At 36.9% G+C, this 17,223-nt stretch overlaps 1 protein-coding gene and 1 long non-coding RNA gene across 2 annotated transcripts; one reads left to right on the top strand and one right to left on the bottom strand.

The window, feature by feature from the left end:
• Positions 1-4,220: 4,220 nt before the first annotated feature.
• Positions 4,221-7,159, top strand: LOC130206202 (beta-1,4-galactosyltransferase 1-like). Its single transcript, XM_056434047.1, has 2 exons — positions 4,221-4,683; positions 5,317-7,159. The coding sequence occupies exons 1-2, from the start codon at positions 4,291-4,293 to the stop codon at positions 5,983-5,985; spliced, it is 1,062 nt and encodes a 353-aa protein (XP_056290022.1). The 5' UTR covers positions 4,221-4,290; the 3' UTR covers positions 5,986-7,159.
• Positions 7,160-13,920: 6,761 nt separating this feature from the next.
• On the bottom strand, positions 13,921-15,891 carry LOC130206356 (uncharacterized). Its single transcript, XR_008834096.1, has 2 exons — positions 14,551-15,891; positions 13,921-14,390 (listed from the first exon to the last, which is right to left on the bottom strand). It is a non-coding gene; the product is annotated as an uncharacterized LOC130206356 (long non-coding RNA).
• Between the last annotated feature and the right edge of the window lie 1,332 nt (positions 15,892-17,223).

Here is a 17,223-nt window from a genome sequence, read left to right on the forward strand (position 1 = left end):
ATCTGGTCAAATGTTTTCGTTTCAGAATTCATATAAAAAGTCTTGGATCTGATGAGTGAACTTCTCAACAGGGAGTAAAGGAAGGCATTTGTTTTCACAATGTGCTCATCTATTTAATTAAAAAGTATATATATTTTGATAAAAACGTTGCACTGACAACACAAGCATGATGCTAAATAAGAAGACGCGCCCACCTCCAAAGGGCTTCCAGAGTGCCAGCATACCCTTGTGTGGCTAAATCAGCGGGGGTTTGCCAGTCTCGCTCGCTCAGTTTGAGTTGGATGTCCACCCAACAAGCCTGCTTCTCTGGTTAGAAATATGTTTCTGTAAGCATCATTCTTATTCTAAAACTAAGGCTGGGAGCAGCTAAAAAAGGCCAAAGAGAAATCAGGAGGTGTAAAAAGAAGAAAAAAAGATACTCTTCAAAATTTTCAAAACCAAAGCTGGATTCCATTTATAGAGGAGTCGATATCAGGTTTCTCTACAAAAAGCAGCACATCTACCCAAAAGGACACGCGTGTCTTTTTCTGAGACACATGTGCATTTTTGGGCAATAACATGCAAAAACACACTATTAATTAACATGACATGAACGTACAAGGTAGGTGTGTGTGCGTAGGTACGTGTGTGTCTTTGTGTGAATGTGGTCTATACACGACTACACACAGGCATGCCAAGTAATCTTAGGAAGAAATTCCTTTTCTGGTATGGTGGGGCTCTTTTTTATTGGTGATGCATGACTAGCCTCTAGTGGTGATAGACAAGACTACACTCAAAATATGTATAGATACTCAGCATACACTAATTGATCCTGTGCATTGTCCTCTTAACACTCATTGGTCACTCTAGTCTCAAAACCCCAAACTTTTCTCACTGATTGTCTACAGTGAGTACCAGTGCTCCACCTAATATTTCCTCAAAGTAGTAAGTAATTAAGTATGTCGTCTTGGAAAATAGTTCCTCCTCACTATCCTGTAATCTACCACAAACCGCTAATAAAATATCTGAAGCTGGAAAAGTGCAAACGTGTTATTCTAGTTCTGAGAGAGTTCAGCTTTTATGTTTTCCATCACAAGACTTTTCGACAGAATTATGATTTAAGCAAACATTTTACATCTTCGTTGGCACTTAAGGCTATTTTTCCACCCTGAGAACTCAAGTTCAGTTGAGCGCCAACATCAACATATTAACCATGTATATCACATGACTGAAGCAGTAAGGAAAACAAAAAAGGAATTCACATTGTAAACACATTAAACCATATAATTGGTTTAAACAGGCAAATATGGGACATGGGAATGTGGGAACATTTGCTTATTTTTTAACCCTCAACACACACACACACCCACACACACACTCATACACACACAAACACACACAGCAATGTCAGGAAAACTGCTTAAAGCAGAAAATAGAATTAGCTGTTGGACGTATTGAATACATTGTAAGCCCCAGTTAACCTCACAGAACCTTAAATTTGGACAAAATGTATACTGGTGATAATAGATGGGAATGATATATGAAGACTTACTAATTTTATATTTAGAGTGGTAAAGAAGAAAATGTTCCTCGTTTCATGGTCTTACATAAACTGATACTTTACTAGATTTGCTTTTCTTGTATTGCAGCTCCTAAAGCAGAACAATATACAGTCTGAAACACACCTAGTCAGGAGACAGAGTGGCAGTAAACTGCCACCTGACTGACTCACTTTCAGCTGTCTTTCCCGCATGAGCAAGCCCTCACTAAATTGAACACAGAGTTCTTTACAAGGTGCAAAGTCTTAGTCTTTATTTAAGTTTTAGTGTTGTTCATGTCATGAAACTTTCACTCATTGAAATGAGAAGTTGGTTTTAAAAACCCAATCCACACTTTCATGGATGGTTCGTGGGTTATATAGAGCGGCATGGCCTTCAGGGCCAATAACAGTGATTTGTTTGGGACCAATTTTACGGTGTCAACCTGATTATTGTGTTCAGCCATAGCACTGCGCCTTTAAACCCTGTTTCAGCATCTTGCTAAAAGCAGACAAGTGCCACTAGGGGTCCTCATTTATGAGGTTTTAAGATTGTAGACGACTTATAATTGGTTTAAGCGAGTTCAGGAGTGAAGCATATCTTAGAGGCAGTATGAATTCATGGCCTTCCAAAGTTTGTGAATGGATCTTAAGTTAAATTGTAATTACCTCTGGTTAATCTGGACTTCTTGTTATTACAGATCTTATTCTTTCCAGGCAACATGTGTATATAACATTAGCAATATCAGACTATGATTAGAAAGAAAACATTTATGATATCGGATTTAAAATACTGATTTATTTTGCTTCGCAGTCTTTATAAAGATTGTCTGAAAGCCAAAGCTATGAGAGGTCCAAATGTACCTCACCTGCTGGAGGGAACCATTGGATGGGGGACTGTGAGGTATAGGAGCATGATTCAATCCACAACAGTCAGCCTTCCTCAGCAGCTCTCTCAATTGTAATGGAATAAATTGGTAAAATGCCCGGCACGTAACGACAGCCTTCAACAGAAGTTCAGCATATTGTGTGTTGCTGTTCAAGTTGTTGCATAACCTTTTCAACCAGTCAGTTATCTGAGGAAGCAGACAAACCTTTCCTCTCAGTCACATGTCCTGCCTTTTCTTTGGACTAACCAAGTAGTCATTCCAATAGTTACGAACAGCAGCACTTCATCTGCTTGACTCTAAGTTGAAATATTGTTTTGCCATAAAAAGAATGTTGTCTCTTTTTATCAGTTAAGGGTGATGTGGTCACATGACGTTAACACTGGATGTTTTTGTGTTGTCAGTGCGTAGTGTGTGTACTAATGTCACATGAACGTCACATATCTTCATACTACATATGCTGTGTTCATTTGGTGTCTCAATTATAAAATTGAGACAAAAACAACACTACATTTATTTATTATTAAGTGGAAAGAAATGTGATCACAAGCGTTGGCCCTGGCATCTTCATATGTACTAGTTAAACACTGAGCAACAAACATCACATCTACTCCATTTGTTTGTAGGCGGGGTGGTCCTTTCATTCACACTGAAACTTAAACACTACCTCCATGTCACATGACACCCTTCAGGTACTCTCAGGTCCTGAATGTGCGAAACCTGCATAGAATTTGGATGTGAAAACTGATTTGGGATATTGGGGTTTTCTGCACAATGTGTGTGACTGTTGAAAACTCACATTCACTTAAAACATCTCAAACTAGAACGGGCACTCGGTAGAGCGCATACCTTCGCATATCACAAGATTGGGCATTGAATTATGAACATGTTGGCATTATTTGCATGCCAATTGGATATAAATTGACCGCGCTATGGTAAAAAGAAGATGTTGACCTTTTCATGACCTTGACCATGACCTTTGACCCGATCGATCCCAAAATAGAATCAAATGGTCCCCGGATAATAACCAATCATCCCACCAAATTTCATGCGATTCAAGAAGATTTTGACCTTTTCATGACCTTGACCTTGACCTTTGACCTGATCGATCCCAAAATCTAATCAAATGGTCCCCGGATAATAACCAATCATCCCACCAAATTTCATGCGATTCGGTTTAATACTTTTTTACTTATGCGAATAACACGCATACAAATAAATAAATAAATAAATACACGGCGATCAAAACATAACCTTCCGCATTTTCAATGCGAAGGTAAACAGTGCTAAACAGCTGAAGGCAAACTTCTTCCATGTGCCAAGTTTCACACAAGGCACTGAGGACATCCAGTACTTTTAAATCCCCACCGCTAGAGGGCCCAGTTTCACAACAAGAAAGGAAGTATTTATATTGCTTTCTTTATTATTTAAAGTAGTTATACTGTATTTTTGCCCCCTAAGAAAATAAGTAAGTAAGTCATAAGTAAGTCATATTTTGTCTTGGCACAATACTTTTCTATTTGATTATTGTTTCAAATAAGCCATCACCCGTCTTGAACTTGGTATATAACATACAAATGAAAGGACAACATATAACAGTTTTAAGGTAATACTCAGACACGGAACAATACACTTTGAATGTAATCATTCAGTGGATAGATCTGGGAAACGTAAGAAGAAAAGGACTCCTGATTAATTATATACAACAGGTGTGAGGTCCACCCTCACCAGCTGACGAGGAACAAGGAAGCTGCGCCCATATAAAGAAAAAAACCTGTCCGGTTGCTCTTTTGTTTGGGAGACCTTTGACTTGCAAATTGAGATGCAGGTACCAGGGCTACACCCGGGCAGAGAGGAGTACGCTAGGCAACTCCAGGAGGAGCTAACATGATGCAAAAATATTTTAATAGGCTGGCACTTTTTGCTTTTTTCAGTGTGACATGTTTTGTTCTGATTCTATTTTACAACAAAGAGGGCACTTTATATTTTTTGTCAAAGCACTATCCTGATACAAATGGGAATGACAGCCTTTCCCAGTTGATAAAAGAAGTAGCTGAAATGAAGATGAAAGTCCTAAATGCCAGTCACGAAGAGACACAGATGACAACCACTAAGAGCAAGCCTTTGGGACGCTGCCCTGACAACCCTCCACAACTTGTGGGTCCACTCCATGTTGAGTTTGATTCTAAACGGACTTTGGACCAGGTGAGAAAGTTAATCAGTTCTCGTCTTCAGGAAGGAGGACGGTATAAGCCTCCGGACTGCGTTTCCCAACAGAAGGTAAGGAAAGGAGAGAGAAATTAATAAGTGAACACCATAATTTTTCATACTTAGAACCTATTCTCACAAATAAGTGTCAACTGTCAACACTTGAGTGAAGTCATATACTAAGAAAATAATAATAACTAAATCAACAATGACTGACAAGACAGTTCAATTTCAAAGTGCTTTATTTGTAGGGGAAATAAGGTGTACATGACACACTGCATGGGAAATAAAAACAAAGAATATACAATAAGTAAAGAATGTATTCTTGTAAATAACTACAATACAGAAATGTGTGAACGGAACTGTGTAGCATTGCAGCAGTATGATACAATATATAAATAAAGATAAGTAAAGTTTAACTTTAAAATGATATATTTACCTAAGTGAAGTAACTTACAGTATAACTGGTTACTGATTCTGAAAAAAAGGTACGGCTTAACTTGTATGCACTCTGTCCATGTACAGAGAGCAGCACAGTGCAATGCAAATGGCCAGTGCATTAATATTCAGACTTTTACCCCACAATCTATAATTCACTGCTATCAGACATACTTGTGTTATAAGGGTTTGAAGAACTTCACACACTATTAAAAAAAACTCCAAATCATTTATGTTGAAGCCAACTAACTTATTTAATTTGTTTAGGTGGCGATCATCATCGCATTTCGCAATCGGCATGAGCACCTTATTCATTGGCTGTATTACCTCCATCCTATATTGATGCGGCAGCAGTTGGACTACACCGTGTATATCGTCAACCAGGATGGAGAAGGCGTGTTCAACCGGGCTAAACTGATGAATGCCGGCTACGTGGAAGCAATGAAGCAATATGATCACGACTGCTTTGTCTTCTCGGACATAGATTTGATCCCTCTGGATGACCGAAACCTTTACAGATGTTTTGACAATCCTCGACACTTGGCTGTGGCTATGGACAAATTCAACTTCCAATTACCCTACAACAATTTCTTTGGTGGAGTTTCCTCATTGTCTAAGGGCCAATACTTAAAGATTAACGGCTTCCCGAACACGTTCTGGGGCTGGGGGGGTGAGGACGACGATATCTATAACCGAATTGTCTGCCGTGGCCTGTCCATTTCTCGACCTAACTCGGTGATGGGAAAGTACAAGATGATCAAACATGAGAGAGACGCGCACAATGAGCCCAATCCAAAGAATGCCGGTAAACTGAGCCAAACCCGGCAGACCATGGATAGAGATGGAATTAGTTCTCTCAAATACACAGTGAAGGAGATTAAGAAGGATATACTGTACACTTTCATCACCGTGGATATTGAGGCTCCGCTTGGATGAATGAGGTGGATCCTGTGGATGTTTCAATAGGGATCTAGAGTGAGTGCATGTTAAGGGCTGCTGTTTGTCTTTGTGTCATATTACTATCAACAGGTGTGTGCGTGTGTGTGTCCGTGTCCGTGTCCAAGTGAAATAAAGATGATGAATACCAAGTACAGAGATTATTCCCAGTTTTCTCAAATATAAATTGGTTAATATAATATGAATATTGTAAGAAAAAAAGAATTACTCTCAAAAAATAGGAAATATGTTGCATCTTGAGGTAACTTCTCCTTGCTTTCACAAGTAATCAAAATGTAGATGTATTTGTTTAAAGGTGCTTGTGAAGCATCGAGTTACCTTCATGCTGGTCAAAAAGAAGAAGTCTGCAAAAGAAGAAAGAAAGATAGTGGTTTGGACAAGTGGACACATCCATTTTATTTGTATGTATTACAAGGGAAAATATAATATATGGTATTTATATTTGATTGTATCACTTACGCATTATGTTTTGTAAATTAAATGAATTTTTATAAAACAATTGTATTTATTGTACAATGTAGTAACAACTGTTTTGGACTTGATGGGTTGACTGGCTTTCAGATAAGTATGGGCGTTTGCAATGAAGTTCTGCATAACTAAAGCTATGAATATACATTTTTGTTTTGTGAACTGTAACAATGTTTTTTATAAAATGTCCGAAGCAATTAAGAACTGAATGAAATGTAGGGTCACTACGGTCCACCGTGAAGCTTGCCAGTGAACATCAAACTAAAAGAATCTCATCATACAGTTTTTCTCGATTGCTTAAACACATTTTTTTAAAGCATGCCTCGTTTTCTCAAAACTCTAAACACAAATCCCAAAACCACTCACACAAAATGCAAAACCCTTTATATCTCCTGCAAAATGAAACTTTGCTTTCAAAACAGTGTTATGTCACCTCAAAAGGGTATTTTGTTTTCAGACAAACACAGCCCATTATATGAGTAGACATTCTAAGCATCGATTGAACACTGATGTGCTCAATGGAAAACACGACGATGAAATGGGAAAACACCAGTATGAAGGCCTTATCAGAAGCATTATGCCTTTTCATGTCCAGTGGTACTGTACGCTTTCTCCTGTTGTAAAATATTGTAAATGTATAGTGTTTGAACAAAAAATATAAAACAACACACAAATATACAACAACCATTTTTCTTTCTTTTTTATAATTGTTTCACAGAATAAACAATAGAAAATAGACCACAACAGTCAACAAAAAAAGAAAGAAAAGTGTAAATAAAAAAGGACGAAAAAAATGTGTCTTCGGTTCCTGTCTGGCCACAGGACCTCATCAACATCCTCCTCCTCTTCCAACTCTTCCTCCTCTTCCTCCTCCTCATCCTCGTCCTCTTACTCTTACTCCTCTGCCTCTCTAGTCTGCTCTACCTTCCACGTTTTCATCCATTCTTCTTCAAATCAGGAGGTCACCTGTGGCCCTTATATTGCTAGAGCCTTGATTCCAAATTGCACAACAGCCATGGAAATCAAAGTTTTGTCAATTGAATAGCAGTGTGTTCTGTCTGAACACAAGGAGGTTTTGGCATTGATGAAGTGTGCAAAGTAGAGAGGATGGTGTTTAGTGTTTTGAAGAAAGTGTGGCTAACAATTGAAATCTGTGTCTAAAGCAGATAATTGTGCTTATAGTTTAGCAGACTTGGTTGAGGGATTTGGCACATGAGTTACAGGTTGTGGTCATTGTGTTATAAGTTCCAGTTTTTGTGTGTAATCAATTGAGAAAAACTAATAATAATAATAATATTATTATTAATAATAATAATATGCCTTATCTAGAAGCACCTTTTAAGTCACTCAAGGGCACTTAACAATGTATGTTAAACATAATAAAAGATGACAGTGGAAAGAACAGGATGAATAATGTATCATGAGAACACTGTGCATGCTGTACGCTTGCTCAGTGAAATTGTGCTTGCAAGCTGGAACATCACTAACAACTCTATTCTCCTCCTGCTTTCAGCTGCAGTTTTGAATTTTGCTGAGGCGTATTTAGTTCTGCAAGGTTCATGCAAGGCGTCTGTTATTATTGTCTTGGCTCATATCAGGTAACGTGTTTTTTTTTGTTTTTTTATATTTGAAAGTAATATTTAGAATTTTAATTCTTTATTTTCTCATTATTTATTGTTATCATTTTTAAATGTTTATTTATTATGACTTACTTTTTTTTTTTTTTTTGATTTATTTTTATTAACAAAAATGTTGTTTTACAGAATATTTGTAGTGAAATAGCATTTACAGTTTGTTATGCTGAAAATATTATTTTACAAAAGAAAATATACAAATATATAACCCTATGGAAATCACCACACAAGGATGATGTTTTTTTATTTTTTTTACATAAGATGAAAACAAGGAGAGAAAAAAACAAAAAACTAAAAAACAAGACAAAACAAAACAAAAACATTTCACAAACTTTTCCCCATCCCACCCCTCCCCTTGTATGGCTCAGTTTCCTTTCATTTATACAGCTACACAGTCTACACAGTTTACCTACACCCATCCGTACACATTTGTATCAACATAAACCAATACAGCACTCACAACAAAATAAAACCGAAATAAAAAATAAATAACCTGCAGCGGGCTTAATTTGACGCCGGTCTCACACCACCACGATCAGCCGAGTCCAGAGATGGCAGAATATCTATGAAGGGGCCCCAGATTTTTCCAAAGGCTGCCTGCTTCCCTCTCACATTATATAATATCTTTTCAGGTGTGCAGTAGGACACAAGCTCATTAATCCAGTGTCTTATTGATGGTGATTTTTCAGATTTCCAGTTAATCAGAATAAATTTTTTCACTGCAGTGCTCGCAAGTAAGATAAAGTATTTATTATAGTAGTTTGCATTGATTAATAAGCTCGTGTCCCCCAGAATCCATATCTTTGGGTCCTGTTCAATTTGAATTCCTATTATCCTTGAGGTTAATTCAGTGGCGCGTTTCCAAAGTTCTTCTATCAATGGGCAACTCCAGAGCATGTGTAGAAGATCACCGTTTGTCACTTTACATCTCTGACATCTGGGGGAAATGTTGCTGTCCATTTTATGTAACCTGTAAGGGGTGTAGTATGTCCTATGGAATATATTCAATTGAATTTGTCTGTGTTTTGTGGAGATTAATACCGTCTGTGCCTGTTCCAAGAGGTGATACCAGTCTGCCTCCTTGTAGACACATCCTAGGTCTGTTTCCCATTTCCCTTTTGTAGGTGTTTTATCATAAACAGGTGACTTTCCGTTGATGAAACCGTAAATTGAAGATATTATTCCTTTTGTTGATCTGCATAATTTGTTACATAGGTGGGTTTCAAGGGGAGTTTCTTTTGGGATATCTGGGAATATTTCTTTAGGTAACGTGTTTGAGAAACAATTGCTCCAACCAAAGTGAAGGCAGGATAAGTGCAATCACGTAAAAAGTACATTTAAGAAATGATGTCGTTTTTTGTTGTTTTAATTTCAGTTCCTGGATTTTCTAAAAATAACTACGATTTTGATCTGTCTTTTGAATGTAGTTCCAGTTTATTTTTCTGCGTCGCTTAAACACTTCCCCTTCAGGGTTCCAAAGAGCTAGAATGACCTTTAGTTTCCAATTCATATCAGATTGTATTACTAGTTTGGTTTCTCCCATCATGCAGGTTCCCTTTCTACTTAAAGATACAGTTGCAGGCCTTGGGGTCTAGAGAATATAACCTGACAGGCCAGTCAAGCATATTTTGTTTTTTTTAAAGAGAATTTTAAAACGCAGTAATTACACGATGACAAACACAAGCATACCTATGCAGTGGAACCTGTCTGCCTAATCTCCAAGGGAATTCTTTACCATGACAAAATATGCCAAAATATGTAAAAATAAAGGTCATAGTATAGGATGCCAAAATAAAAGTCTTGAGGCACTGGCGGGAGTTGAACGGCACCACTGTGAAACGCTTCTTCTCAAATATTTTTTGCTATTTTTTTTTTTCACTGGCTTGAACGCAGGACTTCGTGTTCACCAAACACACGCTTCAACCCACTAAGCCACAGAGCCTACATGAAGTATCCCTTTCACACTGCATCAAGTTCTCTTCTCTACCAAAAGTACAAAACTATAAAATTCAAATACACAATCCGATTCTTGAGGCACTGGCGGGAGTTGAACGGCACCACTGTGAAACGCTTCTTCTCAAATTATTTTCAAGTTTTTTTTGTTGTCACTGCCGGGGCTTGAACGCAGGACTTCGTGTTCACCAAACACGCTCTTCAACCCACTAAGCCACAGCTCCTACATGAAGTTTCCTTTTCACACTGCATCAAGTTCTCTTCTCTACCAAAAGTACAAAACCATAAAATTCAAATACACGATCCGATTCTTGAGGCACTCGCGGGAGTTGAACAGCACCACTGTGAAATGCTTATTCTCAAATTATTTTTGATTTTTTTGTTGTTGTCACAAGCAGATAATTGTGCTTATAGTTTAGCAGACTTGGTTTAGGGATTTGGCACATGAGTTACAGGTTGTGGTCATTGTGTTATAAGTTCCAGTTTTTGTGTGTAATCAATCGAGAAAAACTGTAATAATAATAATATTATTATTATTATTATTAATAATAATAATAAGCCTTATCTAGAAGCACCTTTTACGTCACTCAAGGGCACTTAACAATGTATGTTAAACATAATAAAAGATGACAGTGGAAAGAACAGGATGAATAATGTATCATGAGAACACTGTGCTTGCTCAGTGAAATTGTGCTTGCAAGCTGGAACATCACTAACAACTCTATTCTCCTCCTCCTATCAGCTGCAGTTTTGAATTTTGCTAAGGCGTATTTAGTTCTGCAAGGTTCATGCAAGGCGTCTGTTATTATTGTCTTGGCTCATATCAGGTAACGTGTTTGAGAAACAATTGCTGTAACCAAAGTGAAGGCAGGCCCTGAGGTCTCGAGAATATAACCTGACAGGCCAGTCAAGCATGTTTTTTTTGTTTTTTTAAGAGAATTTTTAAATGCAGGAATTACACACTGACAAACACAAGCATACCTATGCAGTGGAACCTGTCTGCCTAATCTCCAAGGGAATTCTTTACCATTGTTGCTCTTGTAAATGAGAGGCCACACAACCCATTTTGAAAGGCGCACCAACTTGAGTTAATGTGTAGCTCATAAAGTTAAAGTGATGATTATCCGTGTTCAATAGGGGAATTTATTTAGGAAATCAGCATACATACCAGTTGTGCGTCTCACAAAAGTCAAGTTATGTGAATATATATAAATGTTGGGTAATACATGTGAGACATTGTACAGTGTATCCCACCGTTAACTCACTCCACTGACCTTGTATCCTTTAAAGGAATTTCAGTCATCAATTGCTGCTCCATTCAGCTTTAAACACAAGTAAATAAGTTGTTTTGTGTCGCTTCATCCCTACAAAGTCAGAATTTGTCATTTACCGGTAAACCAGTGTACACCAGATTTGACTGTGGAGCTGAAGCTTTTTGCAGCATCCCACTCTCATCTTCACAGTGAGCCAAGGAGCTCTACCCATTCACAGTCTGCTGATGAATTATTGTCAAAGGATTACACAAGAGAACTGGCAGACGAATAGGGAAGTCAAAATGGTAGAGGTAGTGCAGGTGATGCTGGGGGCTTCCCATGAGGTTGTAGTGGCAAAAACCGTTGGTAGGAAGTGGAACGTTTGCATGACTCATTGATGTGTTCACAGGGTGTGTGCAGGACGCCGGACGATATGTGCATGTGCACTTCAACATGAAGGTTAGTGTGTGTGTTTATCTTTCTAAATGTTCAACTCCAATCACGGTTCTCACACACCGTCTCAAACCCCCAAACACTCGCCCATCCTCCTTTTTTGCCCAGCCCCCTCTTTTCATTGGTTGACCTAGTGGAGTTACCATGGGAACGACTGGAGAGTGGCTGCCATGAGAAATGTGGGATACAGTTTTTGAATGGTGCTTAGGGCTCCAACACACACACACACACTTTATTCTTTTGTCCCTGTCTGTCAGTCTGATCATTATTGCCTTGATAAAGTTGTCTGGAGATGAGAAGTCAAGTCTTCAATCAGTGCAGAAGTAGGCCAAGAGATGTGAATCCAAGCATATGTCAATCAGAGACATTATCATCAAGCCTCTGGCTGAGGTGGGAACTGTAACAGTGGACTCTATGGATGCACAAACACACACATTTAGGGCAAGGAAACCCTACCTATCATCATATAGTTAAAAATATATATATAATTCCTCCACCAGCATCTGTAATTTAATTACAGAGAGCGCCAAAATGTGTTATTGTTGTTTGTATGCTATATTATCTCTCTACTGCACTACTGTGCTTTGCAGTAAAGTACAAACACTGAATGGAAGACTAACACAAGATAGTTATCGTTAAGCACTCAAACTGCTTATTTTTAAATAAGAAACGCAACATTCATCACATTTATAAAAGTCACATAAGAGTATATCAGTTCCATTCAGTACACTCATGGGTTGTGCCTCTGATGTTCAGCCTGTTCTTGTTTTAGTGCAGTTTAATTATAGTATAGTATGCCAAAATATGTCAAAATAAATGTCATAGTATAGTATGCCAAAATATGTCTAAATAGTATGTCAAAATAAAGGTCATAGTATGCCAAAATATGTAAAAATAAAAGTCATAGTTTAGTATGCCAAAATAAAGGTCATAGTATAGTATGCCAAAATATGTCAAAATAAAAGTCATAGTTTAGTATGCCAAAATATAGGTCATAGTATAATATGTAAAAATAAAAGTCATATAGTATGCCAAAATATATCAAAAATAAAAGTCATAGTATAGTATGCCAAAATATGTCAAAATAAAAGTCATAGTATTGTATGCCAAAATAAACGTCATAGTATTGTTACGCCCGGCCTAGGGGTGCCAGAGCGTAGCACCAGGTCGGTCTCAACCACCTCCCAAATTAGGACTAATGCTGCGGAGTCAGGAACAATAATGTTTATTTTGGTTCGGGTGTCCACAATTCTTCAGGGTGAGCCTGGCCCAAAACAACAAACAAAACAATCTAAACAAGTCAGCTACCTTCCCTAGACCATAACCGAAACAAACAAAAATACAAATCACAAGTGTTGTTACGAGAAGTGCCGACGCTTCGAGGCGTGTGTCGAGGAATGGAGGGGGCGTTTCCTCGAAGCGCGTATCGAGGCTTGCTTCATTTCGGGGAGGAGCCAAAATGATGACGTCCGAAGCCTCGCTGCCCGGCTGTACCACGTGACTGCTTCGGGAAGTGGTTCAGATTTTGCTGGGAGGTTTGACAGCAATATAAACCCCTCAGGCTCCATTCAACATGTGGGTTGTTGGTTGAGAGTTTGGAGAGTTTAGAGAGAGAGATAGTTTGGAGAGTTAGGCGAGAAGGATAGGTGATAAGATGGAACTGTTGAGAAACTGGTATTTCTGAATAAAAATGAATAAAATATCCCCTGTCCTGGACATCACTGCAGTGATGTCCAGGACAGGGGATATTTTCATAACATTGAAATTACTGTTTGTGAAAAAGTTAAGTAGACTTTACTTAATTAGCTAAATAAATATTAGTTATGTTTAAGCATAATTAAGTAACAATTACTTAGTATTTTAATGGTTACTCTAAAATTAAGTATGTTATACTTAATCCTTCAACAGCAAAAGTTACTTAGTGTTAGTGAAAATTGTTACGAGGATCTTATTCAGTAAATCCTACAAGTTATTTCTTTGAGTGTGTCCAAGTTACACAAGCATATTCAGTCCCATCTTCCTAGTTACACAAGCACTTTCACTGTCCTCTGCCTGCTTAAGCCCATGCCATTTTCCTAAAGTGACATAACATTATTACACAACCTGCCATATCATATGATACTACCATTTTGGGAACATTTACACACACAGAATACATTCAAAACATATTTTATTATGCACATATGTGATACTTTATGTACAGAAATGATTTGGTCATACATTTTTGAAATTCCTAGTCATACCCAACAGCCATAACACACAAAAACTCAATGCATCACATTATGTGGTTCAGATACAGCTGCCTGTAATTATGCACTTGGCCAGTAGGTGGTTTCGTGAGCACATGAAGCTTCGAGAAATGAACTCTTTCTCGAACCAATTGGCTGAAGTGGTTCGATGCCTCATGAGGCTTCATCTCACCATCACTACAAATCACTTACCTAACTCCCTACTGAAAAACAAGAGAAACAGTATTAAACAAAAAGAGCTTCTCTCCCCTACCGACACCCGTTATAACCCCACCACCCACAATCAGAGCTGTGCAGCATGGCCTGGTTGGAAGCTGGAGAGAGAGAGAGAGCCGGCCCCCACAGGTTCCCTCTTATGTGCTCCGTCCAATCACCTGTAAGGGGAAGAGAAAAGCAAAACATCACAGCACCCCCTCAGGCAGGGAGGTGAACAACATTAAGGGGAGGATTTACTCTCAGCCATAACAGTATAGTATGCCAAAATAAAAGTGTCTAATCATGTCCTTAGGTGAGTGATTGCCGGATGCAGCACACCTGGTCCGAGAGCAGGAGGGCATGAAGGCCTTGATCCACACTGTGCATGGCGTGTTGTTCTCCTCACAGGTGGAGTAGTGGTGGTCGTGGGTTACTTTGCTGCTGGTACCGTTGCTGTTGGTTTCCTTGGGTTTGGCTGACAACATTTACACTCCATTACACACACATGCACATGGACACTACTGACGTTGCGGACTGCCACACTTCACTACGTTGTGTTCCGTTATTACGTTAAATAAACACTTGTTCCTTAATTTAATGCTGTGTCCGCGCCATATTTGCCATGCCCTAAGAGCCGGGTTGTGACAATAGTATGCCAAAATATGTCAAAATAAAAGTCATAGTATAGTATGCCAAAATATGTCAAAATAAAAGTCATAGTATAGTATGCCAAAATATGTCAAAATAAAGGTCATAGTTTAGTATGACAAAATATGTCACAAATAAAGGTCATAGTATAGTATGCTAAAATATGTCAAAATAAAAGTCATAGTATATTATGCCAAAATATGTCAAAATAAAGGTCATAGTATAGTATGCCAAAATATGTCGAAATAGTATGTCAAAATAAAGGTCATAGTATTGTATGCCAAAATATGTCAAAATAAAAGTCAGAGTATCGTATGCCAAAATATGTCAAAATAAAAGTCATAGTATAGTATGCCAAAATATGTCAAAATAAAAGTCATAGTATAGTATGCCAAAATATGTCAAAATAAAAGTCATAGTTTAGTTTGACAAAATATGTCAAAAATAAAGGTCATAGTATAGTATGCCAAAATATGTCTAAATAGTATGTCAAAATAAAGGTCATTGTAAAGTATGCCAAAATATGTCTAAATAGTATGTAAAAATAAAGGTCAAAGTATAGTATGCCAAAATATGTAAAAATGAAAGTCATAGTATATAGTATATACTATATACTATATACTATATAGTATATAGTATGCCAAAATATGTCGAAATAGTATGTCAAAATAAAGGTCATAGTATAGTATGCCAAAATATGTCAAAATAAAAGTCATAGTTTAGTATGACAAAATACAGGACTGTCTCAGAAAATTAGAATATTGTGATAAAGTTCTTTATTTTCTGTAATGCAATTAAAAAAACAAAAATGTCATGCATTCTGGATTCATTACAAATCAACTGAAATATTGCAAGCCTTTTATTCTTTTAATATTGCTGATTATGGCTTACAGCTTAAGAAAACTCTAAAATCCTATCTCATAAAATTTTAATATTTCCTCAGACCAAGTAAAAAAAAAGATTTATAACAGCTGAGTGTTTGTCAAGGCTCAGGAAACCCTTGCAGGTGTTTCGAGTTAATTAGACAATTCAAGTGATTTGTTTAATACCCTACTAGTATACTTTTTTTTCATATTATTATATTTAGAGATATATATTTTTTTGTTTTTTAAGCTGTGTTCATCATCAGCAATATTAAAAAAAAAAAAAAGCAATGCAATAGTTGATTTGTAATGAAATAATGAATGACATTTTTTTTTTTTTTTTTTTTTTGCATGCAGAAAGTAACTTCATCACAATATTCTAATATTCTGAGACAGGATATTTGAGTTTCCTGTATGTCAAAATTAAAAGAATAGTATGCCAAAATATGTCAAAATAAAAGTCTTAGTATAGTATGCCAAAATATGTCAAAATAAAAGTCATAGTATAGTATGCCAAAATATGTCAAAATAAAGGTCATAGTATAGTATGACAAAATATGTCAAAATAAAAGTCATAGTATTGTATGCCAAAATATGTCAAAATAAAAGTCATAGTATAGTATGCCAAAATATGTCAAAATAAAAGTAATAGTATAGTATGCCAAAATATGTCAAAATAAAGGTCATAGTATAGTATGCCAAAATATGTCAAAATAAAAGTCATAGTTTAGTATGCCAAAATATGTCAAAATAAAAGTCATAGTATAGTATGCCAAAATATGTCTAAATAGTATGTAAAAATAAAATAAAATATTCTAAATAGTATGTAAAAAATAAAGGTCATAGTATGTAAAAATGAAAGTTATAGTTTCGTATGCCAAAATATGTCAAAAATAAAGGTCATGCCAAAATATGTAAAAATAAAAGTCATAGTTTAGTATGCCAAAATATGTCAAAATAAAAGTCATAGTATAGTATGCCAAAATATGTCTAAATAGTATGTCAAAATAAAGGTCAAAGTATAGTATGCCAAAATATGTCAAAAATAAGTCATAGTATAGTATGCCAAAATATGTCAAAATAAAAGTCATAGTATAGTATGCCAAAATATGTCAAAATAAAAGTCAGAGTTTAGTATGCCAAAATATGTCAAAATAAAAGTCATAGTATAGTATGCCAAAATATGTCAAAATAAAAGTCAGAGTTTAGTATGCCAAAATATGTCAAAATAAAAGTCATAGTAAAGTATGCCATAGTATTTCACTGTCAGCATCAGTCGCTTTGATCCTGTGGGCTGGAACAAGTGAGTGTTATGTTCTTACGTAAGGCTTTTACATAAACCTCAGCGTGCAGAAAGGGAGAGAGAGAACTGGATAGAGGGAGGGGGGTGCTGCATCATTACAAAGGGGATTCGCACTGCACCAAACGCCTCCTTGGGCACCCACAACACAACAACACATGAGCTTCTCCATAGCAACATGTGTTTTCCTCGAAAAACAAT

The sequence above is a fragment of the Pseudoliparis swirei genome, chromosome 16 (genome assembly GCF_029220125.1).
Source record: "Pseudoliparis swirei isolate HS2019 ecotype Mariana Trench chromosome 16, NWPU_hadal_v1, whole genome shotgun sequence".
NCBI lineage: Eukaryota > Metazoa > Chordata > Actinopteri > Perciformes > Liparidae > Pseudoliparis > Pseudoliparis swirei.

Bases quoted from the DNA above. Each gene is read 5' to 3' on its own strand.
- LOC130206202 (XM_056434047.1), top strand. From the start codon at position 4,291: ATGATGCAAAAATATTTTAATAGGCTGGCACTTTTTGCTTTTTTCAGT. The intron at 4,684-5,316 runs GTAAGGAAAGGA...TAATTTGTTTAG, and splicing joins ACTGCGTTTCCCAACAGAAG to GTGGCGATCATCATCGCATT.